General features: G+C 39.5%; 1 protein-coding gene, 1 long non-coding RNA gene and 1 pseudogene across 3 annotated transcripts in view; all 3 read left to right on the plus strand.

Moving 5' to 3' along the window:
- LOC103554208 (uncharacterized) overlaps positions 1-25,453 on the plus strand; it is a 142,041-nt gene that overhangs the window by 72,561 nt on the left and 44,027 nt on the right. Inside the window, exons 2-5 of one of the 2 annotated variants that reach the window (XR_011522437.1) lie at positions 15,610-15,671; positions 15,927-15,979; positions 16,162-16,273; positions 16,876-17,023. This is a non-coding gene — a long non-coding RNA (uncharacterized lncRNA). Of the gene's footprint in view, positions 1-15,609; positions 15,672-15,926; positions 15,980-16,161; positions 16,274-16,875; positions 17,024-25,453 lie in introns of those variants that run through there. The other variant, XR_011522434.1, reaches the window with a different exon arrangement.
- Positions 7,593-9,935, plus strand: LOC103545191 (vomeronasal type-1 receptor 4-like). The gene has a single exon (XM_008511904.2). It carries the CDS (start codon positions 8,852-8,854, stop codon positions 9,881-9,883), a length of 1,032 nt encoding a protein of 343 aa, XP_008510126.2. The 5' UTR covers positions 7,593-8,851; the 3' UTR covers positions 9,884-9,935.
- Positions 10,529-11,962, plus strand: LOC139073551 (polycomb group RING finger protein 5 pseudogene; annotated as a pseudogene).

Consider the following 25,453-nt stretch of genomic DNA (forward strand, 5'->3'; position numbering starts at 1 on the left):
TTGAGAGGTGACCTAGTGTCAATCTAACCCTTTCTCTGACCGTCTTATCATAACACAGAAGTCCTTGAGTTAGGTGGTATGCACTCTAACAGCTTTTAAGTGCTTGACCAGTCCCTACCAGTTTTTGTGGCTTTATGGCCTCCAAGATCCCTAATAGTTTCCACTAGCCCTTATCTACACAATACAAGACAAACATATGCACCTTAATACACCAGGAGTAGCCAAGAAATGTTACTGCAGACTGGCCTACAAACATACCTGTGCAGACCACAAGCAAGGAGCTGTACCAAATGGAAGGCTTTTATAGACAAAGGGGGAAGACACAAGGAAAGAGCAGATTATGTCATATCTCTTGGGGGATGGGAAGGGTCTATTTGGTAGATAACCTCATTGGTGATAAGAAAATTCCAGGGTCCAGCCACATGGCCTAGTGGTTAAGCTCACGTGCTCCGCTTCATTGGCCTGGGGTTTCCTCAGTTGGGTCCTTGGCACAGACATGGCATCACTCGTCAGACCATGCCAAGGCAGCATCCCACAGAACACAACCTCAAGGATTACAACTAGAATATAGAACCATGTACTGCTGGGCTTTTGAGAGAAGAAGAAAGAAAGAAGAAGAAAGAAGAAGGAGGAGGGGGAGGGGAAGTGGAGGAGGGGAAGAGGGGAGGAGGAGGAGGAAGAGGAAGAAAAGAAGAAGAGGAAGAAGAGAAGAAGAGAAGAGGAAGGAAAGAAGAGAAGAAGAAGGAAAGAAGAGAAGAAGAAGAAAAGAAGAGTGGCAGCATATTTTTGCTCAGGTGCCAGTTGTAAAAAGAAAAAAAAAGAAAATTCCAGACTGGTTAAGATTCCATTCCTGGGCAAGGTTGAAAATGCAATTAGGTTTTGTATTAGGCTTTGGTTTGGTGATGATATTGGTTGTTTGATGAGCTGAGTTCAAATGAGTCCATTTGGGAGCTGTTGTTTCTTTTGAACATTGCAGATCTCAGTGCATCCAGAATCTGTATTCAGCACATGGTCCTCTGTGCCTTTGTGCCCCAACAGAGCATCATACTCACAACATTAACAGGCTGCTTGGAGATTCAACATCTCTAAGCCGGCCTCTTATCAGTGCTGGAATCCCATGGCCAATAACTGCTGTAGAGAATGCAAAGAGACAACTTATCCAGCAATTAAGTGAAAGCACATGCAAGAGTCAGCCCCACTCTACTCCACCTGCCCACGTTGCCCATCCTGTGCTGGTTCTTGAACAGATGATGCCTGCACATTTACATCCACTTGACATTTGCTTTCACCAGTGCAAACTCTGCATCGAGTCATGCGGTCCGTAGGCGTTTCCTAATAGTAGCCTCCTCCCTCCCCAGGTGGGTCACACATACTGGTTCCCTTTCCTTCGCCACGAAATTGTGAACTGCCAGGAACCAGAAGGATTTGTGTTGAGCTGTGATGGTAGGGTGTAGGGTTCACATGTACTGTGCTTCTTCTCTTTCTTAGTGCTACTGAAACAGGGGTCTGGAGAGAGCAGATGCAGCACTACTAGCTCCATGTTAAAAAGAAAATTCATGACCCCTCTAAAAATCTGCAGAACCGACCCTCTTAGAGTGCCATGTCCCAAAGAATCTGCTTCAACAGGATCCCCAGGTGATTCACAGCTCATTACAATTTGAGAAATAATGTTTAACTAAATGACCCTCAATACTGGTTTCCCACTGAGGACCACTTGGGGAGTGTCAAGAAAAACCATCAACTGTGCTCTCCCGTCTCCTCAACATCCATTCTGTCAGTTGTTAAGCCTTAGGACTCATTTCAGAGAGTGGACCCAAACCTCTTGCCCATTGAGAGGGAAAGGGTCTATTCTGTGAGCGTTTTGTAGGGAGCTCTTGATCTAGTCACGTCCCCAATATTTTAGCAGGATTTCAGATGTTTCTCAGAGGGAATGTCTCCGAAGACAGGGGATGAGAAACTCACATTATGACCTTCAGATCAGAGCTGTTTGTCCTTGAATCTCTCCTGTGGCAGAGGACAGGGAAGGGGAGTCTTCTCTGCATTCCCAGGTCCTTCTGCGTGTTGTTATGAAGGTGGCAAAAGAAGCTGTATTTGTTTGCTATGTGCAGTAACAAGGAGAGGAAGTGAGGGGCTTAAACAAAAGATGTTTACTGTCTCACAGTTCTGGAGGCTGAAAGTTCAAGATGAAGATGTCAGTAGGGCCATGCTTTCTCTCAAGCTCCTAGGGGATAATCTGCTCTAGGCCCCTCTCCTTAATTCTAGTTCCTTGGCTTATGGCAATATTAACTCCGATCATTGCCTGACGTGTTCCCTGTGTGCATGACTGTCTCCAAATTTCTTTCTTTTATAAGAATACCATTCATTTGGATTAGGGGTACACGCTAATCCAGTATGATCTCATCATAACAAATTATATCAGCAAATACTCTATTTCAAATCAGAATACACTGTAAGGTACTGGGGGTTAAGACTACAGCACGCTAATTTTGAAAGAACACAATACAACCCTTAACAGAAGGAGTATGTTGGTATGATAAAAAAGGAAACTTTGGCAAACGTGGTTTTTCAAGAGAATAAGAAATAGGGCTAGAGATGAGAGAAGGGAAAATGTCCTTCTCAGGCAAATATTGAGTCCCAGGTCATATGCTGTGTGCTTGCTTGCTCCTGACATTCCATGATTTTATAACTTGGAAAGCTTTCCTTCTCTATCTCTGAGATATTGAGCCAAGGACAGAATGTTAGCTGCATGTGGGCATGTTTCTGTGTGTGTAGTATTATTTCAGATATAACCTCAGATATATTCTCCAACTTCATAGGAAGTAGGATATACCTCAGTGATGACAACTGTTGCATCTATAGATCAAAATAGTATTGGTTATGGGTAATTCCTGAAGACTTTTACTTCATGTTGTCATGGAAATATTTGACTGTTAAATCTGTTCCCGTGTATATCACTTGAATTTTACTGACATAAGAAATTGCTGCAATTTTACCAGACTAACGCAACACCCGTTTTATTTTCTTATATTTCTTTATTGGAAATCTGACGGACTTGGCTGAGTTTTTAGATTAGGGGGTCAACAAGACTTAATCAGCCAGCCTGGGCTCTATTCTCAAAATTCTGAAGAACAATCCACTTCCAGGATCTGAAATTGTTGGCGGAATTCAGTTCCTTCTTCTAGGTTCCTCCTGCACATATCTCAATCCCATCTTCAAGCCCAGTGATAGCATGTTAAGTCACTCTCATGTTCCAAATCTCTAATCTCCTCTTATATCCCATCTCGCTGCCATCTCTTTCCATATGAGAGGCTCTTGTAACATGTTGGGTCCACCAGATAATCGAAGACAATCTGACTATTTTAATTTCAGCTGATTGCTAATCTTAATTTGAACTCGTAATTCCTTTACGATGTATCAATTATGAGCATCCAGGTTACATTACACAGAAGGTTGGAGATTTGCCTATAGCATTATATGAGCCCAGGAAATTGGTTGCAATAAAACAAAATTACTTTTAAACTATCAATATATCTAAAATCTATTTCCACATTTTATGCCTCCTGATGTTTTCTTATACGATAGAGGAAAAGGAGAATATGTCCTTAAAATTCTTCGCTATCTTATTATGTGTCATGTTTTATGGTAAAGCTCAAAACATTAGCTTGTAAGAGCACATAAACTTTAGAATAAAGTGTTACATTTTAGAAATACCACAATAAAGAAAGATATTTTTGTTACGTCTATCTTTGGACATAAAAATTCTGTGATGCTAAAGTTTTTGAATCTGTAAGCAGGCATTTTTAAGGGATGACTTGGCACAGTTTTTCAACACTGAACCCTGAATACTAGTAGACAGCCTCTCGTGTTAGACCTCCTATTTGATACTGTACACAATACCACAAAAGGAAAGAGAACACACCGTTGAGAGTTCTAAATCCCAAATTTTGTGTCCTTATCTCTACTGTAGATTCAACTTAAGGAGTATTCAGGAACATCTTATATGACCAAGATTGTCGTTCCAGAACTGCAATGAGAAACCATAGGAAATGAAAACAGTTATTGAAGAGATACCAGCAATCCCATATCCATTACAGTATTATTTACAAAAGTAGTGACAAAAGCCAAGATATGGAAGAACAGGTGTCTGTCAATGGAAGAATGCGTAAAGAAGATGTGATATATATGTACCATGAAATATAATTCAGACATGGGAAAGAAAGAAATTCTGCCATTTGAAACAACATGGATGGACCTCAGAGGCACAATGTTTCATGAGATAAGTCAGAAAGAGAAAGGATAATGCTGTGTGATCTCACTTACATGTGGAATCTAACATAGCCAAACTCATCAAATGACAGAGTCAAATGGTGCTTACCAGGGGCAGGGGCTTGGAGAAACAGGAGAGAGGTTGTTTTTGGCTTCAAACTTGCAGCTAGTAGACAAATAGGTCCTGGAGATCTAATGCACAGTATAGTGAATACAAAACACAACGTTTTATTGTAATCATGAAACTTCTTATGAGTCTAGATCTCCATTATTCCAAACACTGAAAGAAAAGATAATGAGGTGAGGTGCTAGAGGTGCTATCACTCAGTGATAATCGTATTACGATATGTAAATGTAGCAAATCAATACGATGTACTCCTTTGAATTTACACAATGTAATATGTCAAATGTATTTCATTAAAGATAAACATATATGACTCCTCATTTTTCATCATAAGTGAAGGAATAGACAAATGAGAGAATCAATGAATGGCCTCATATCTGTCCTCCACCAGCTCCGTCTTCCTAGGCTCATCCGACCTCGCACTCTACCTCTATGCTCCCTTGTACATCTTCATCTGTCCACCTGTGACCTTTAGACATCCAATAAAACTCTACATGCACTCCGACCTCCACGGAACCCTCTTGACTTCAGTATTGCACTCTCCACCTTCAGCTTGTGACCTTTTTCACCTCCAAACCTCTGTGACCAGTATTCTAGAGACCTCATTCTAACCCTCCTCAGCCTTTGTCACCTCTGCAAAATCTGTCTTGCATGCCCTCCTTTCTCTTGCCTTCTATCTGCTCTCAATTCTGATATCTTATCCCATCCCTGGGACTTCTATGCCCTGGCACCCTCATTCATCCCAGCTCTGAAGTCATACGCATCATCAGTTGCCCCAGAAACCCAGTTTGTACCATGCACTCATTGCATCGAACTCTATAATTCTGGACACATTCTCCTTGTCTTTTTGGCTCACACATGCCCACTGACCTTTACTGTCTTATTGTCCTCTGCCCATTTGGCCTTCTTGCCTGTGCCCACCATTTCCCCTAGTGCCATCTCCTTTTCCCCACATTCTGCCGAAATTCAACTGTTATCATCTACCAAAATCTCTCTACCCTATCTGAATTCGCCTTCCCTCCAAACAATGGTGTTTAAATGAAGCCCCTTCTGGCACTTCCTCACTTTTGACATTAACTTCCCCTCCCGATTAGCATTTTTATTCCCTTGATCCTATCCCCCCTTGATCTCTTCAGATCTCCAAATCTCCCACCTTTCCTTCATTGCACATTTTGCCTGCTCTGTCTTTCATCCCCAGCATTGCACTTTAATACTTCACCAGTATTAAAAACCATTGCCTTTTCTCTTTCTGTTCACTCCCTTGCCCTGTACTCTCTATAACTCCAAGCCCCCTGGCTCTCGGCACCCCCATATTATGTCTTCTTGGTCCTGTGGCCTATTCTTACTCCACTCTATCACATAGGCACTTTCACTCCCCCAAAAACCCAAGTTTCTCAGTATGTGTCTTGACGTAAGATGACAACGCTCACAGCACATTTTAAGTGCTGTGCATTGTAATAAATATGGCCCTTGTGATTGTTGCAGGGTTATCAAAACTATAGAGGGCAGCATGGCCCCCCTTTTTAGGCATCCAGAAGTCTGTAAATGCAACTACTCTTCTGTATAAGATCATGCAATTGAGATACACCCATGCTTGGTGACTGTTATTTTATGAAGAAGTGTAATTGTGAGTTTATGGAAGTGTATGTATTTATAATTGTTTACATATTTAAGTGTAAATTTTATGTGATCAATATGTGCATTATTTTTTGTGTGTCCAATTAACATTGTGAGAGCATGTAAGTGTGTATGTATATAAGAATGTGAATGTGTGACTATAAGTTTGAATGTGTGAAGAAATGTGCATGCCTGTGTGTTTTTGCTTCTGTGTGTAGATGAGTGTATGTAAGATGGATTGTCCAGCTTTATGGCTCTGCCAAGTGACTTGACAAGGGGGGATAATAGATCCCTTTTGAACTTGCATCAGAGTTGATTTGTTTGTAGGAAAACCTACAGAATTAAATTCAACTTGCAATTTATAACTGTATTTTGTTCTGACCAACCAAAAATATATTTCTTAAATTTAAAAACATAGCTTCTTACTGAAAATATTGTAAAAAAAAAAATAAGGATAGAGGAGTGTGTTGACAATTTGATGGTCTTGAATTAAGGAAGTAGCATTGGCTTATCTGATACTTACAAGCATGGTGGAATCTCCCCGTTAAGGCATCTGATTCTGGTGCTTTCTATCTGAGGGACTGTTTTAAAAACTTCTCTCACTATTTTATGGATATTTGTATGATTCTGCTTCCTATCACAAGTAAGGGTCAGTATTGGTAGAGTTTCCTTACTGTTTACACATTCATTGACATTGAGGTGTGCAAATGAGTGCAATGACATCTAACGTAAATTATTGGTATCATGTCCCTCTTCTTGCATCCTTTTTAAAACACATTTCTTTGAACATAACTGATGATGCAACTTAGCTGTGTGAAGTTAGAAAATAGCTCACTTTAGCTAGAACATCTGGGGGAAATAGAACATCCACTGAGATACACATACCCACTGCCAGTCGATCAAATGTGAGACCTAAGTATTTCCTGCCCTGCTCCATGTGAGACACTGTCTGCCTCCAGGGTTCACGGAAAAGTATGTCCATGCCTCCCACACACACACCAATAGTCTCTTAGGGGATGTTAGCTAGAAACTTGTAGTTGTTCATGGTAGTTAGCACCTGGGAAGAAAGTTTTGAAAAAATATTCTCAGCTCCCAAGCCTGTTACTGCCAATGATGCTACAAGTGAAATGATAATTGCGGTTCTGAGGGGAGCCGAGGTCACAGAATCAGAAACTCATATATCAGGGTCTAGCTAATTCTGTCAACGTGTACTGACTGCTTTGACCTTCATGCTAACCCCACCATGCCAGCAGCAGGGAAAAATGGGTGAGTTTTAGATTTATTCATCTGAGAGTTAGAACCTGTAAGAGAAGGAGTTGTATCAGGAATCTGGGTAAGTGAATGTAATGGACAAGGCAAATGTTCTTTCATGTACCTGGTCAAGTGCCAAAGCCAGGTATGAAGACGGAATAAATCTTGAGGATAAACTGAGTGAGATATCAAGAGAGATGTGTTCCTAGATCTTCCAGCAATCCAGCATGTCTCAAAGGTAGTGACAGTGGTTATTATGGTTTAATCCAAGTCATATAAAATTTGATATTGATGTGCTTAAGGACTGTAGTTCAGGTGTCAAGCTGCTGTTCAGCTTACTTACAGAATCATAGACATAATCTTCAGGTTTCTAGAGGTACACTGAGGGTACCTGAATTGTTGTAATAAAGAGTATGATGAACATACAAGGATCAGTTGATCGTGTGCAGTAACAGTGTGTCTAGCAGCAGTTGCTGGAGAAGAAATGTCTTCTCTAACTCTGAGTGTATGAAGCGCTTAACAGATTTCATGGTAATGTCTCTATCGATTATAGACAGACTTTTCCCACTTAAAGTGAGTAAGCAGCACTTTAAAAAAATATAGCAATAAGTTCAGAAAATATTTTTAGGCTCAAATGCTTCTTTTGATACTTCTGATGCTTTTAAATATTATAATAGTATATATTAAGAGACCCAAAAATGTATATAATTTACACAATGCATGCTCTTTTCCTTGGCATCACATCATTGCATGTTGCCTGTGTACCTTGTACTTTAATCTTTTTCACAAATCTTTCATTCCTGCTAATAATTTCATCTAACATAGGTATAAATAAATGACATGTATATGATTTGAAATTAGTAATAATTTGTTTCTACCATACACTGTTTATCAGGCATCAGTGTTTCTATCTCATACTTCCTGTGACTCAGAGCATTGTCCTTTTGTTCCTGAAATCAATGCAAATGAATCTTTCTTTTCCATCCTAATGTTGAGGAATTCTTGCATCTGTTAAACTCAACTTGTACTGGGACAGGATCGTGCAGTTTTATCCTGCAACTAGGGCATCTACATTTTATTAAGATCTGTAAAGCTTTAGTCAAAGTCTATATCTGCCTCTCAAATGTCTTCATACATAAGTGAAATCTCATCATTACCAAATATAGATAAAATATCACCAATCTAAGTTGAAATGACAAGATCGAAAAGCAAAACTGAATTTAGATCTGGCTTATTTGAAGAACAAAACTATTAATTTAGTGTATTATGGATTAAATGCACCACTTTATTGCCAGGTTAAAATCCCCACTGTGTTCTCAACCAGTGTGTTAATTTAGATGAAACACTTCACCTCTCTGTCCCTTTGTTGTCCTCATCTTTATAAGGAATGTAACAGTGGCTGCCTCATGAATTTGTGAGGAATAAAGAAGTTACTGCATCTGTGACCTTCATGGCAGTATTTCTTACATTGCAAGTGTTCATTCATGATTCTACTTTCAATTCTTGGAGTCCTCTGAAGGACAGAAAAAACTTTAAGTAATTATTTCTACATAGGATTTGTTGGTAAGTGGAGTAAATTGTATTTCAGTTGACATGATTCCTGTGGCCCACACCTCCTATTCCTCTGCAGGATCCTCTGGCTCAGAAGACAAACATGAGGCATTGAGAACTGAGAGGATGGCCGCCAGGGATTTGGCAATAGGGACGATTCTCTTATTACAGACTACATTCGGAATTGTGGGGAATTTCTTTCTTCTTTGCCATTATCTTTTCCTTCATTTCACTGAGTGTAGGTTAAGATCCACAGATTTGATTATCAAGAACCTGATTGTAGCCAACTTATTGGTCCTGTTATCTAGTGGAATCCGCTATACATTGTCATCTTTTGGAGTGGATCCTGGTCATCCTGATTTGGAATGCAGATTTTTGCCCTATCTTTGCGCAGTGGGCAGGGGTGTGTCCATTGGCACCACCAGCCTCTTGAGTGTCATCCAGGCCATCATCATCAGCCCCAGGAACTCCAGGTGGGCAGAGATTAAAGGGGAAGCTCTGAAGTGCATTGTCCCTTCAATTACCCTGTGCTGGGTGCTGCACATGCTGATAAATATCATTTTTCCTATGTTTATGACTATCCGTGGGAGCCACAAAAACACCACAAATAGAAAAAATTTAGGATACTGTTCTACTGTTCGTCCTGACAAAACCAGAGACAACTTATATGCAGCATTGCTGTCATTCCCTGATATTTTCTGTTTTGGACTTATGTTCTTGGCCAGTGGCTCCATCGTTTTCATCCTGTACAAGCACAAGCAGAGGGTGAAACATCTTCATAAGGCCAATGTCTGCCTCAGAAGCTCCCCTGAGTCCAGAGCTACCAAAACCATCCTTGTCCTGGTAAGCACCTTTGTCCTTTTTAACACCGTTTCCTCCATTTTTTATGCACTATTGGCTCTTGTTAATAATCCCAGCTCGTTCCTCTTGGCGGTCACTTCAGCAAGCACTCTGTGTTTCCCAAGTCTCAGTCCCTTTCTGCTCATGAGCCGTGAATCCAGGGTATCCAGGGTGTGGTTTGCCTGGACAAAAAATACAAAATCCTTCAGGCTGGCCCACTTGTCTAGTGGTTAATTTAGCACACTTCGCTTCAGTGGCCTGGGATTTGCAAATTCAGATCCTGGTTGTGGGCCAAGCGTCACTTGTCAAGCCAAACTGTGGCAGGATCCCACAGATGAAATAGAGGAAGGTAGCCACAGATGTTTGCTCAGGGCCAATCTTCCTCAAGCAAAAAGAGGAGGATTGGCAATAGATGTTGGCTCAGGACCTATCTTCCTCACATAAAAAAGTAATAATTTTTAAAAAATACAAAATCCCCTAATCTAATGAGAAACATGAAAATTGTCTGTATTTCTACAATGTTCATTAGATAGCTCACTCATCCTCCTCAGAGTCCTAAGTACAGTTATGTCTCGCTGACCACAGAATGTAAACAAGACATGCTGAATTTCTTCTTCAAAATAAATAATAGTTTGGAATAGTAATTGAAATGTAATCACATATTTATCATGGATAAAACTCAAGTGATTGATGTGCTGCTAATACTTGCAGTAGAGGACTGCAGAATTCATGCAACAATGAACACTGAGTTCTAAATCATCTGGACATTTTGGAGGATGCTTTGACTGTGTAACTTCAATCTATTACAGCAAATTCCCCAGAGATGAACTAGGCACAACATTTTTAGAAAAGATGCTTAAAAATAAAATAGCATGGGGGGACCGGCCAGGCCGCGGCGGGCGCTGTTTCTCTTTCACTTTCCTTCCCTCTGAGGCCGGCGCGCTGGCGGGCGAGGAGCGGCGGCGGCCGCGGCCGCGGGATATGGAAAAGCAGAACCACCAAAAGGAGTGATGACCAGTGATCTCATGATAAATCTGGATGTCAGTTCTCATGCCTCAGGACATCCAGTTGGGAACTCCACACCAGCTCCTGGCATCAGACTTTCATCTACTTAATACCCCTCTTTGCCTGTACTACTAAAGCCAGTTATAGCTGACCACGAATGGCTACCCAAAGGAAACACTTGGTAAAAGATTTCAATCCTTACATCACCTGCTATATCTGTAAAGGGTATCTGATCAAGCCAACTACAGTGACCGAATGCCTCCATACCTTCTGTAAGACTTGTATTGTCCAGCACTTTGAAGATAGCAATGATTGTCCAAGGTGTGGCAACCAGGTTCATGAGACCAATCCATTAGAAATGTTGAGGTTGGACAATACGTTAGAGGAAATCATATTTAAACTGGTCCCTGGACTACGAGAACAAGAACTTGAGCGTGAATCTGAATTTTGGAAGAAAAATAAGCCTCGAGAAAATGGACAAGATGATACTTCAAAAGTTGACAGACCTAAAGTTGATGAAGAAGGTGATGAAAATCAAGATGATAAAGACTATCACAGAAGTGACCCACAAATTGCTATATGTCTAGATTGTTTACGAAATAATGGACAATCAGGGGACAATGTAGTAAAGGGTTTAATGAAGAAATTCATTCGGTGTTCTACACGTGTAACTGTGGGAACTATTAAAAAATTTCTAAGTTTAAAACTAAAACTTCCAAGTTCTTATGAGTTGGATGTGCTGTGCAATGGTGAAATTATGGGGAAGGATCATACTATGGAATTCATCTACATGACGAGGTGGCGACTAAGAGGCGAAAACTTTCGGTGTCTGAACTGCTCAGCTTCGCAAGTCTGCTCTCAGGATGGCCCTTTATATCAGTCATACCCCATGGTATTGCAGTATCGACCGAGAATTGATTTTGGTTAGACCAAGGGCCCTAGATGCCACTGAGATGAATCCTGCGCTGTTTGTTGACTCATCGGCAGATTGCACAGGGACCGGTGTGTGGACCAGAGGGACACAACCAGATTTCTCAGCATGCAAATAAGGCCATTGTCTGTCTCTAAATTGTCAGTTGCATTTATGTTGTTTCTATTAAGAGCAAACCAAGTGCCATTCTGCTACTGAACCATCCGCATAAGGTATCTGTGGTGTCTCACAGTGTACAATACACGTCACGGTGGAAACAAGTTAGCTGTGCAGCCATGATTCGGCCTTTGGAATATTTTGCTTGCCTGTTCCAAGATTGTTCTAATGTTTAATTACACTAGTAATATGGCTCAAAAAAAAAATAAAATAAAATAAAATAGCATGTTGCTGGTCATAACTGAAACTGAAGACAAGGGTGCTGGAGAGGAAGTTTAGCCAATGAGTAAAGTTTTTTGGAGTGAAATGAGTTTTGTACATTACATCCTTCAGGAAGCAGGAGTCATTTATTTGAAAGATGATGTTGTGGTTGGAGGTAAGCATGTTTAAACATTTAACATTTTCAGGTAGAAATGGCCAGCTTAATCTATAGAGGGGCAAATGATAGCACAAAATTAGATTTTAGCTGATTTTCAAATCACGTGATGTGAGTGGGACAATTTTAAAGACACGAATTGCATGGAATTGGGTTCTGTAGAAGGCAGTGTTTTCTCTTTGGGGAAGACGATTTGGGCATGTTGGCAATGAAGAGGTTTGGAGGTGCACACTCCAGTCTCTAAAATGACTAAATAGATGGCCATTAAATTTGGAGCATGGTAGGGAGAGGTATTTTGAAGGGAAAGACATGAGTCCATTCTATTTATGTGGAGTTTGTGACTCCTTGATTTTCAAGGAGGAAAGTGAGTATTTCCTTAATTTCAGGAGAGGTTTTTAAATAGGTTTCTCTGTATTTACATTCTGAAGCTGATGCAAAGTACTGAAAATTCAGTAGCTTAAATTACAAAGGTATTTTGAACTAAATGATGTATATTGGTTCTTGTATGACAAATGGAAATCATTCTTTTAGCTCACACAAGCTACTTCAATATTTCGCACAAATCGTATCGTTAAATACTAGAAAAAAACACATGTGGACACACACATAAGTACAATTGTGATGATAAATGTATATGTCTGAGTGTAATTTCTGTGTGTATTTGTATCTGTGTGTGAATTTTGAATATATATGTATATATTCATATACATATAAAGTCAACTATCTTTGTTATCAATCATTCAATACATTGGAAATTTGTACATCAAGAAAAGAATTAATATAGTACTAATTACAATAAAGACAAATCTTAACTTGTATGTTACTTGATGGTATATTGCTATGCTAGTTCAATTGTTAAAATTCCATAGAATGAATTTTTCACTTTCCTACTTTAATTTTATTATTTGGCCATATCTCTTAAGAAATCCAATGAACATAGTGAAAAATGTTTGAGTTTAAAACATATAATTGGTCCATTTAATTTTATATAATATAATTTTATAATGTAATATATTATAATAATATAGTATAATGATATAATGATGTATACATTTCAGTGTCAGTAGAGTTTATTTTCTTATTTTATCTAACTTCTGCTGTATTCATTTATAAATATGTCTACATTATAATTCTTCATTATGATTGATCCCTTTTCTTTTAAAGTTGTATGCTCATTATATGTTAATTTTTGCCTAGAAATGTCAATATAAATTTAAAAGTTAATCACAGTGTCACTCTATTTAAGACTCTAAACCCTACCTTTACAATATAAGGGCTGTACAACACTAATGTACTCACCATATCCCACCTTTCTGATTGGTGATATATATTTCCCAAATTTAAAGACACAACCACAGTTCATAAGTGCATAGCTCAAGGGCAGTTCACATTTCTGTTCTCAGTACCTAGTTCAACCAAGGGAATTTCGTCTAACAGACCCCTAGAAGTCCATCATGGTCCCTTCCAGTCACTGCTCTTCAGGGGAGTCACTGCTCATCAGGGGAGCCACTGCTCATCGGAGGCTCTGGCATGTAACAGCACAGGTCACATTAGCCTCTTTTGCAATCTATATGGAAAAATAAATAGAGCCTTTACTCTTTTTATTTTTATTTTTTGTTATCCCTTATATTGTTTGTGAATGTATTACTGCATGTTCCTGGTAATCATTCATTTGCATTGCAGTATAGGACTCTAGTGTTTGAATAGAAAAGAATCATTCCACTGTTAATAGGCTCATGGGTTGTTTTCAGTTTGGGACTATTTAAGACATGTTTTGATGACATGTGCCAATTTCTCTTGGCTATTTATGGAATAGTGGAATTATTGGGTGTCATGTTTATGCCTCTTTTTTTTTATTGAGTTATTGATAGGTTACAATCTTGTGAAATTTCAATTGTACTTAATGTTTGTCAGTCATGTTGTAGGTGCACCACTTCACCCTTTGTGCCCACCCCCCACCCCACCTTTCCCCTGGTATCCACTAAACTGTTCTTGGTCCATAGTTTTAAATACCTCATATGAGTGGAGTCATACACAGATTATCTTTCTCTCGCTGGTTTATTTCACTTAACATAATTCTCTCAAGGTCCATCCATGTTATTGCAAATGGAATGATTTTGTTCTGTTTTGCAGCTGAGTAGTATTCCATTGTATATATGTACCACATCTTCTTTATCCATTCGTCTGTTGCTGGACACTTAGGTTGCTTCCATGTCTTGGCTATTGTAAACAGTGCTGCAATAAACATTGGGGTGCACAGGACTTTTGGGATTGCTGACTTCAGGCTCTTTGGATAAATACCCAGTAGTGGGATGGCTGGATCGTATGGTAGTTCTATTTTTAGTTTTTTGAGGAATCTCCATACTGTTTTCCATAGTGGCTGCACTAGTTTGCATTCCCACCAGCAGTGGATGAGGGTTCCTTTTTCTCCGCAACCTCTCCAACATTTGTTGCTATTAGTTTTAGATATTTTTGTCATTCTAACGGGTGTAAGGTGATATCTTAGTGTAGTTTTGATTTGCATTTCCCTGATGATCAGCGATGATGAGCATCTTTTCATGTGCCTATTGGCCATCAGTATATCTTCTTTGGAGAAATGTCTGTTCATGTCTCCAGCCCATTTTTTGATTGGGTTGTTTGATGTTTTGTGATTGAGTTGCGAGAGTTCTTTATATATTATGGATATTAAGCCTTTGTCAGATATATGACTTGCAAATATTTTTTCCCAGTTAGTGGGTTGTTTTTTTGTTTCAATCCTGTTTTCATTTGCCTTGAAGAAGCTCTTTAATCTGATGAAGTCCCATTTGTTTATTCTTTCTATTGTTTCCCTTCTCTGAGAAGGTATGGTGTCCGAAAAGATCCTTTTAATACTGATGTCAAAGAGTGTACTGCCTACGTTTTCTTCCAGAAGCCTTATGGTTTCAGGTCTCACCTTTAGGTCTTTAATCCATTTTGAGTTTATTTTGGTGAACGGTGAAAAAGAATGGTCAATTTTCATTCTTTTACACGTGGCTTTCTAGTTTTCCCAGCACCATTTGTTGAAAAGACTTTCTTTTCTCCATTGTATGCCCTCAGCTCCTTTGTCAAAGATAAGCTGTCCATAGATGTGTGGTTTTAATGTTTACGCCTCTTTAGCTTTAGCTGATAGTGCCAAAGAGGTTTGGGAGACGTTTATACCAATCTCCCCACCCACCAACCGTGTAAGAGACTCTTGGTTTGTCCACATCCTTTTCAAGACTTTTATTATTTTTTCTCTTCTCTTTTCTTCTCCCCAAAGCCCCTCAGTACATAGTTGTATATTCTACTTGTAGGCCCTTCTGGCTCTGCTATGTGGGACGCCACCTCAGCCTGGCTTGATGAATCGTGCTAGGTCTGCACCTAGGATCTGAACTGGTGAAACCCTGGGCTGCCGAAGCACAGTGTACAAACTTAAACACTCGACCACAGGGCCAGCCCCAAGACTTTTATTCTTTTTTCTCTTTTCTTTTTTAGGCTTCCAGTGGATGTGTGATAGTACCAAACAGTGAATTAATTTGCATTTTCTTGATTATTATGTAAGTTGAGCATATTTTCACTTATTTCTCGTCCATTGGGCCACCTCTGTTTGAACTATGTGTTAGTTTATTTTGTAGGTTTTTTCTATCATGTTGTTGTTTTCTCATTAATTTGTTGTGGTTCTCATTATGAGCTGCACATGTTTCCTTAATTGTAGATCATTCATGCTTTCTTTATTTCTGTCTTTGTGTGTGTATGTCTTGATGAAGAGAAAGTCTTAATTTTAATATAACTCGATATTTCCTCCTTTGTAGGTAAACTTTGTCATCGTGTTTAAGAAATATTTTCCTATCCTAAGACTGCTGAGGTATTCTTTTTTCATGCTTTATAGAGCTCTAAAGTTTAGATTGGCAAGCCATTCAGAATGGACTTGTTGAGCGTGCAGATATCAAATTATATATTTTTCTAAGCTAGCAAATTTCATTGGATTCAGAATATATATTATTATTCTTTCCTTACATTTGCTCTCCCCTCTCATTGCTCACCTAGGATAACATCACCTCACCTTTGGATGTGTCTCTCCTGTGAAGTGTCCTGGCAAATCTATGTCTTCTCCTGCCTCCTTCAGTATTTAACAACCCCACAGCACCACACAACCAAGGTCAGTCTTGGTACCAAAAATCTTCAATGGATCTTTTCACTCAATAAATTAATTATTCTCAAGATTGAAAGAGAAAGGAGACCATTTTCCTTAGGGGTCTCAAATTTCTTTCACATCTTGTGTCAGATACTGTTCTGGACTACCTTGCAAGGGTTTTTGAATAACTGCTTTCGAAGATGGCAATTGTGTCTGTCACAGGGGAAAGGACAGATTAATTAGCTGACAAATATAATAAAGATAATGCCTTCCTCAGAAGCAAAGGTTGGGCATTTATACTTATAACCAACATTAAAAGCTTGAGGTTTGTTAACCTTAGTGTTCTCCAGATGTGACACCAGCCTAGTTTGTGTGCAGAATCTTCCTTGATCTCTTTGCGTGGCCCCCTTTGACCTTGTGGGTGCAATAGAGAGGTGAACACAAAGCTGTTGATGTCTTTTGGGCAATGATGAACAATGTCTTGTCTAAATTCCAGGAGTCTCCTAACCTGTCCTCCCATTCATGAAACTGGCAGACTAACTTATTGGTCTGCAATGGGGTAAAATATTGTACACTTTGGGGCTGGCCCCGTGGCCAAGTGGTTAAGTTCGTGCACTCCACTGCAGGTGGCCCAGTGTTTTGTTGGTTCAAATCCTGGGCGCGGACATGGCACTGCTCCTTAAACCACGCTGAGGCAGCATCCCACATGCCACAACTAGAAGGACCCACAACGAAGAATATACAACTATGTACTGGGGGGCTTTGGGGAGAAAAAGGAGACAAATAAAATCTTAAAAAAAAATATTGCACACTTGGCATTTCTTGGCATTTCTTCAAATGTATTTCTTGATAGTGAGGATAGGAGAGTGTCTGAGCCATACAACCAAGAGCCTTTGTGTATTGCCACATTATCAAAAGGAAGATAACTTGCTGAGGTAGTCAGAGCCTATCTCTGTCTGTTTGGGCATTTGTAACAAAATTCTACTAATTGGGTGCCTAATAAACAACAATTTATATCTCCCAGTTCTGGAGGCTAGAAGTCTGGGCTCAAGGTGCCAGTTTGATCAGGTGAGGGCACTTTTCTGGGTTGCAGACTTCTTGTAGCTTTAAAAAGTGGAAGGAGGTAAAGGCGCTCTCTCGGTCCTCTTTTAAAGGGCACCAATCCAATTTATTAGGGATCTGTCCTCATGACGTAATCACCTCCCACATTCCAATGCCTAGTACCTCATCTTGGGTAATGAATTTCAATACATAAATTTTGAGGGGACATGACTAGACGCTCTTAAAAATTCAATATCATCTTGTTATTCTCACATCAGAAGGTAACGGTAATTGTTCTACTATTTGTTTATGCTTCCTTATCCCATAAGTGCCAGAGGGCTTTATCTCAATCAGGGGGAGTTGCAGGTAGATAAGTGTTGGTAAGACAGATTCCCCTTTCACTTGCACCCAGAGGTTGAGTAAAGATTAAGATCGAGTGCCACTAACTTGTGATGTACAAACATTTTGTTATGTAAGTGATATTCTCTTTGTTGGCAAGTTTGACAACTCTGTCTTAATAGCCCGTGTTAAAACAAATTTTCATCTGTCAGTCAGGATAGGAGGCTGAGAAAAGCTTACCAAAATCCAGAGTCCCATTTTCCAATGAAAGTTTATTGGGAGTCTACGGGCATATTTACAATCTTCAACTCTTCCAGCAGTGAAGGAAAAACTGTAATCTGTCTCCTCATCTTACAGAAGGAGGCCCAGGTCTTACTCGATTGCCTGCCACTTGGGAGAGAGCACAAAGTTTTTGAGTGATGATTTTGTCATTTAGAGACTCTAGCAAAGGCTGGCAGCCTCCATCTCGAAGCCCCTCTTGATATATTAACTCAGGGCCACCCTGACACAATTAATAGGTATTCTCTTTAGACAGCAGTAATTAGCTTGCTAGTGAGCTGTCTTGCAAACTTAAGCGTGAGTCTTAGAAACCCTTTGACTCTTTAGCTTAATAAGGAACAAAAATTAAACTGAGTAAATTGAATGATCAAAGAGGCTTTATTCAATGATTCGTGAATCTGGGAGCATCCCACCTAGCAAACAGAAGGGAGCTCCAATGGGCTACAGAAAAGGAAACGGTTTTAAAGGCAAGGAGGGGGTGAAAAAAGGGAATTATTTCTAAAGAAAGCATTGCTGTAAGGTCACCATTTTTAGGGGAATCTAAGGAGTCTATGGGAAAGATTACCTCACTCGTGTTGACCACATAATTCCAGTTTGCCTGGTACAGTTTACATTCCAAGGGAGGTTGAAGTTACAATTAGGTATTAAGTTCTGGTTTGTTAATGTGGAGCTTGGCACAGGTAACTCCATTTGGGGCCTGCTGTCTCCTTCTTAACAATTTCTCAGTTTTGTGTAGCCTCTTAGATTAACTGAGCGATATGATCAAAATTAAAGGTATTAGAAGCTCTCTCAGCTACCACTCACAGCTTTTATTGATCCTTTGGTTAATATCCACAGGTCACGATATGTTTGTTTAATCCCTCCTATAGTCACAGCTCATGGCTTCAGGCCCCAAATCTTTAAGTTGGTCATTCTCTTTGTTCCTTTTCTGATGTTCCAGGCTTAGGGAGATCATATGCTTGCTGTTTTGTAGCTACAAACATGCATTTAACACTTTTGAGAGAATACAACACACTAGGGAGATTATTATAAGCAGGATAATTTGCAATGTCTACAGTTCATGTTGAAGACACTGTCCCCAGCTCAAACCATTCAAAATCAAATAAGTTAAGGAAAGACCCTGCTGATAAAGTCACCTCTGTGCATGTAGCTTACTCAGTGATCTTATTTCTGAGCTTCAACTTCCCCAGGTGTGTTAATCCAGGTGCAGCAGGAGGTGTTGGCCACAGAAACCTCCTTGCTCACTTCAAAGACAGTCAATATATTATTGATTATGTTATTATAATCAGTAATAATCAATCTACCATCAAGAGCAACTTTGGCCAGAAAGTCTAAGGGTCTCTGTTGAGCATCTACTGTTTGAGCATCAGATTCTGTGTATTCTCAAGAGTTAAGAAGAGGTTTCTGCTCATATTCTCATTTACATTTTCCCCTCACCCCGGAAGTATGGCCTGGGCAAAGGAAGTCAATCCTGGGTCATGAACTCCTTCTGATATGTCCAGTCTCAGCTGATGATGTAGATCCAAGGGAATGGACCCATAAATTGTCTCCTTTTTTTGTGGCAAGTTAATGGCAGAGTTAGATAATCTAAGAAGCATTGCCCACCAATGCATCAGCCACCTAGGCATTCATAAGTCCAATGAGAAAGATAATGAACACAGACAAAAGCAAAGCCTGTCAGGGCACACACCATTCCTGGTAATTGTTGTTGAATCCATTTGCAGGGATTGGTGCAGTTACCATTTCAAGTCAAGGGTCAGTTAGATTTTCAGTATATGGAAGGGAAATGAGCTAGCCTGAAACAAAGAGTTGTTCTATATACCTTGCAAAGATGGATCCTGCTGTTGAGACCTCTTAATGTGGAGACAGATCAGATCTAGATAATCACAAGAATGTGAGGGTGCATATGTACTCAGATTTATATATGTAATTATGTCTAATTGGACAAATACAGTTATAACTGGAGAAAGGTTACATCGAGGCTCTTTATGTTCAAGTCATTAAAGTTGAACTCGGTAAGTGACTTTTAAGGAGGGTGAATCATTTTTCCAGTGACATTGGGAATGGAAGAGAAATTGATCACAGGGAACACTGGGGCTATCCCCATCATGGGTAGATTGGAATCTTTGATGAAATATCCAAGATCTGAAAATTACTCCCCTTCGCAATGGCATGAGAGATACCCATGAGTGTGTAATTTTTCCAGGGCGTTGGGAGAGTAAAGGATGGAAGTAATGGCAGAACGGGCTTCATGTTTAATAAAATTATGAACTGTTGATCTGACTTCTTGGATGGAATCAGTTTACCTCAATGTCAGCTATTTCTCCTCCTTGTCAAGTTGATTTAGAGGACTCCAGCATTTGTACAGGACCAGATGTCAAGTGGAGCCTTCATTAAGTGTGAGACGTGACTCAGGCTTAATGCCTTCTAATTTCACTCAGTGTCAAGGTCACGAGCACTTGGTAAGTACCCTTCCAACAGGACTTGAGAGCTGTCTTCCTCTGATGATGTGTCCAGAATACCCAGTCACCAAATTCCAGGGTTTGTACAACAGAATGCTTGGAACTGGGATCAGGAATGGTATTTTAACCTGTTACTGATAGGCTTTAGCATAAGACATTAAAGAGTTGCAGTAGCTGGTCATACTAGCATGAGACATCAGTGGGTCAGCAGAAAGTTATTTTCCAATAGACGTTGGTCTGCCAGTGACTGTCTCATGTGGAGTGAGCTTATATTTCTCAAAGAGAGTACTGTGACCAATCAGGAAGATCAAAGACAATATCTTAGGCCAAGGAAGTCCAGTCATTTCAGCAAGTTTAAAGATTTTAACTTTCAGGATCCCATGAATTCTTTCACCCTTGCCTGATGATTGAGGATGCTAGTGTCCTTGATAATTCCAAGAAGTTTGCAAGGTTTTTGTTAGGACTCATCTGACTTGTCCAGTGAAGTGGGTGCCTCAGTCACTGGAGACTGTGGAAGGTATACTCCAATTGGGAAAAATATTTTCCAAGGACTTCTTTGCCACTGTGGGGGCATCAACTTTGTGGCAAGGAAGGGTTCAACTCATCCTGAAAAACATACGCATAATAACAAGAACATATTGGTAAGCCAAACCAAGTGGCTGTTGAATAAACTCCAGTGGCAGGTGCTCAAAGCGTCCAGTGGGAGGAGGTCTGAAGCATTTTGGGAAAGAAAATAGTTATTCCAGGGTTAAATAACTTACAGTTCAGAAATTTCGGGTAATCTGCTGTTGCAGTTTTATAGAGGTCTCCCCACCAATGTTTATGCCTAATTATAGTCATCTTAAATGCACCATGTGGGGTGAAGGAATGTAAAAAACTAAAAAATGGGTATGCCAGGGAGTAGGGTAGAACCAAGCGGCCATTTGGGTTTCCCAAAGCTCTGATTGTTCATTTAATTTACAATTGTTTGTCCATCTTAATTTATCTGATTTATGAGTAGTGTTGCCATGTTACAAAGGAATCAAGGTGGTGCAGTCTGTCAACAAGGACTTATATCCCAAGGAAGCAGAAAGGAATTCATCCACATGTGCCACAATCTGTGTAGATTCTGTCGCCACTGTCTTTGTGTGAAAGTCAGGCAGGGGATTTTCCTGATAATCAGATTCAATCATTTTAGTGTGAGCCTCAATTTTGATGATAGCAATTTCACAAGGTAAGAGAAGAGCAGTAAGAAGATCATTTACTTGTCCACTTTTGATTGGGGTGCCAGAGGATGTGAGAAAACCCTTTTATTTCCATAACATACTAAATTGTGGACAACCTCAAGGGCATATCACCTGTCAGTATTAATATTAAGAGATTGTCCTTCTAAAAATTGGCATTTTTTGTAAGGGCATGGGTCTCTTCTTGATCACCTGTTTCAGATTGCAAGAGGTTTCTCCTTTCAAGTAGTTCATATTGGGCAGTAATAGCATAACCAGCCTGGAAACTGCCTACTGTGTGTCTACAGTATGACCAATCAACAAAGCAGATTAGATCAGGGTTAGCAAGGGGATGTCTCATAAATTAGGTTACAGAGTCACAAAATGAGACGTGATTACCTGAGCGATGGGGCTTGTTTTCAACAGGCAGAGATAGTAATGTAGGAGCATTAAAGATTTTACAGTGTTTAAGCTGTAGATTATGTAATATAAGCAGAAGTCTCTCATAGAAGGTTAGTTAGCTTGCACAGAAGCGTTGAGTCGATTCAGAGTTAAGAAGACTTTGGAGAGCGTGCAGTGTTTATAAATGAAAGCCATTTCCTAGGGTTAAATATGCTGAGGTATCTACTAACTTTGCATCTGAGCTATAGCCTTAAGACAGCAGAGACACGCACAAGCAACTGATTCGAGCAGTATGCTATAATAAACAACAGGGCTTTGTTTATTATTCTTCTGTGAACCTTCACAGGGCCTGGTTATCTCTTTCCTGCACAAATGAAGCAGAGTATTTCAATAGTTATGTAGCCCTAAGGTAGATGGTGCTTGCAGCACTTGTTTTAGTCTCATAAAAACCTGCACATATTTATGTCCCAACAAAGGGATTCAGGGACTGAAATTTGCTGAGTTTGCAAAGTTAGGAAGCCAATAGAGAAACATTCGCAACCCACAGTCTGTCATAACCAGCCAAGCCTAGACATCTACTAAGATGTCACTGAGTTGTAACCTAAGAAATTCTTTGACCAGACTAATTTTCTAGGGGGAGATGACTGGATTCCTTCAGCACGTAGATTATGACTTAGGTAATGAAGAGTTTCTAGAGATAATTGTGATTTTTCCTTAGAGACTTTATGTCCTTTTTCAGCTAACCATGGCAGCAAATAAATGAAATTATTTAAGTCTGCCTCTTTGGTTACTCAGCACAGCATGCCGTTCTCTACATATTGTAAAAGGGTCATCATCCTGGGGACCAGGAAGATGTTTAAAACTTGGTGGGGTAAGTAATTTGGAGAAATACAAAGGGGCCTCAGTGAACCCTTGATACTGTCCATGTACCTTGTTGAATGTCCCAAGTGAAGGCCAATAGATATTGGCTGTTGGGTTTTACATGGATGCTGTACAAAGATTACAGCAGTGAACCATTTTGAGTTTGCTTGGCCTGGTCACAACATGGTGTTCAGACTTGGATCAACTGGGAAGCAACGATTAACTATCTTGTTAATATCTCTCAAGTCCTGGACAAATAGCCATCCCCTCCCATTCGGTTTCTGACCTGGCGAGATCCAAAATTTTCATTAGTGATACGTGTTTGAAAAATTTAAAGACACACACACAGGTCATAAGTGCATAGCTCACTGAAAGTCTACAAAGTGAACACATTTCTGTACGCGATATATAGATCACTAAAGAGAATATCGTCAGACCCCTGGAAGCCCCTTGTGCTTCCTCCCAGTCACTACTCGTCAAGGGACACACTGCTCTGAGGTCTAACAGCAGAGGTCACTTTATGCCGTTTTGTGATTTATAGAAGGGAAATAATAGAGCAGTAACTCAATTGTATTTAGCTTTTCTTATTCCTTATGTTGTTTGTGAATGTATTGCTGTATGTTGTTGCTGTTGATCATTCACTCACATTGTTGTATAATATACTATTGTGTGAATATAAAAGAATTTAATCATTCCATTGTTACTGGCATATGGGTGATTTACAGTTTGAGACTGTTAGGAATAGTGCTGGTATGTACATTAGGACATATTTTGATGACACACATACCAATTTCTGTTGGCTCTAAATGTAATAGTGGACTTGTTGGGTGACAGGTTTACATCTCTTTAGCTTTAGGAGACAGTGCCAAAGAGGGTTGGAAAGTGTTTGCACCATTTCCACACCCATCAGCAGTGCAGGAGATTCTTGGTGTGTCCACATCCTTGTCACCACTTTTTTTTTTGTTTAAAAGTTTTCACTTTCTGTTGGTATGTAATGGTGTCAAGCAGGGATTTTAGTTGCTGCTTTTGATTATCATGGAAGTTGAGTGTATTTTCACATATTTATTAGACATTGAGCAACCTCTTTTTGAAGCATGCATTAGTTTGTTTTGTGCATTTTTCTACTGTGTTGTCTTTTTCTTACATGTTTGTAATAGTTCTTCATATCGGCTGGACGTATTTCCTTTCCACGTTTTTTCCTTTTCTCTCATGATCTCTCTGTAACTTCTCTGATGATCTTTCTCTTCCTCCCTCTCACTCTGTGTGTGTGAGTGTGATTGTCTTAATGAGGACCAAGCCTTATTTTGAACATAATTTGGTATTTCTTTCTTTACAGATAATCTTTATTATCTTGTTTAAGAACTATTTTCCTATTTTAAGACTAGAGAAATGTCCTCCCTTGTTTTAATTTTAAAACCTCATATATCTTTATAAGTTAAATCAGCAATCCATCCAAAATTATATACTGTGTATGTGTGGATAGTGAATTATATTTTTTCTGATAAGCTAAGAAATTTCATCTCACTAAGAATATGTCGTATTCTTCCTCCTTTTCATTTGCTCTTACCTCTTTTTGCTCACCTAGGTTAACATTATCTATTTCCTGGATCTGTCTTTCCCATAAAGTCCCCTGGCAAATCTGTGTCTCTTCCTTTCTCCTTCAGTCTTTAACAACTACACAGCACCACGCAACCAAGGTCAGTCTTGGTGTGAAACGGCTTCAGTGGATCTTTTAACAAAATCAATTATGACCCAATTTTAAAAGGAAGCTGCACCCTATTGGGAGACAATTTCCATGAGAATCTCAATTTTTTTCATATCTTGTCTCAACTTCTGTTCCTGACTACATTCCAAGGATTTTTGTATGAACAGCCTTAGATGATGGCAACAGTGTCTATCTTGGGGCGGATGGGCTAATTAATTACCTGATTAAGTCATTAAATTAAAGTTTTAATTTAATTGATAAATACATAATTAATTTGTTATTGATAAATATAATCCCTTCATCAGCGGCAAAGTTGGGCAAGTGTACTTACACCCAACTGAAAAGACTGGTATTTCTTAAGCTTAATATAAGTGGTGACAGAAAACTACTATGTGTGTGGCATCCATGTGGATCTCTTCGTATGGCCACCGTGATTCATGTGGCAGAAATGGGAATGGATGAAGACATGAAGCCCTTTTTGCCTGTTGTGCCGTATATAACAGTGTCTTTTTCCTCAGTCTCATGAGTCTCATTTCTTGCACCATCATGCATGAAATTGGCAGGCTAACTCTTTGGTCTACAAATGGAGTAAAATTTTACACCCTTTCATTTCTTGGCAATCTTGGCAATGATGAGGGGATAGTGAAAGAGCCATACAACCAATAGCCTTTTTGCATTGTCATAGTATCAAAGGAAAGCTAACTTGATGAGGTAACTGAGGTCCTTTTGAGGACTTCAATGTCTTGTTATTATTTCTATATCAAAATAGAATACCAATGGTTGTGCCATTTGCTTGTACTTTTCCACCCCTTAAGTGCCAGAAGTGAGTATCCCAATCTTGGTGTCATGCAGATAGAGAATTTCTAGTGGGACAAGCTACTCTTTTGTTTGCCACCAGATGGCAGGTTAAGGA

Source organism: Equus przewalskii, chromosome 9 (genome assembly GCF_037783145.1).
Source record: "Equus przewalskii isolate Varuska chromosome 9, EquPr2, whole genome shotgun sequence".
NCBI classification, from domain to species: domain Eukaryota; kingdom Metazoa; phylum Chordata; class Mammalia; order Perissodactyla; family Equidae; genus Equus; species Equus przewalskii.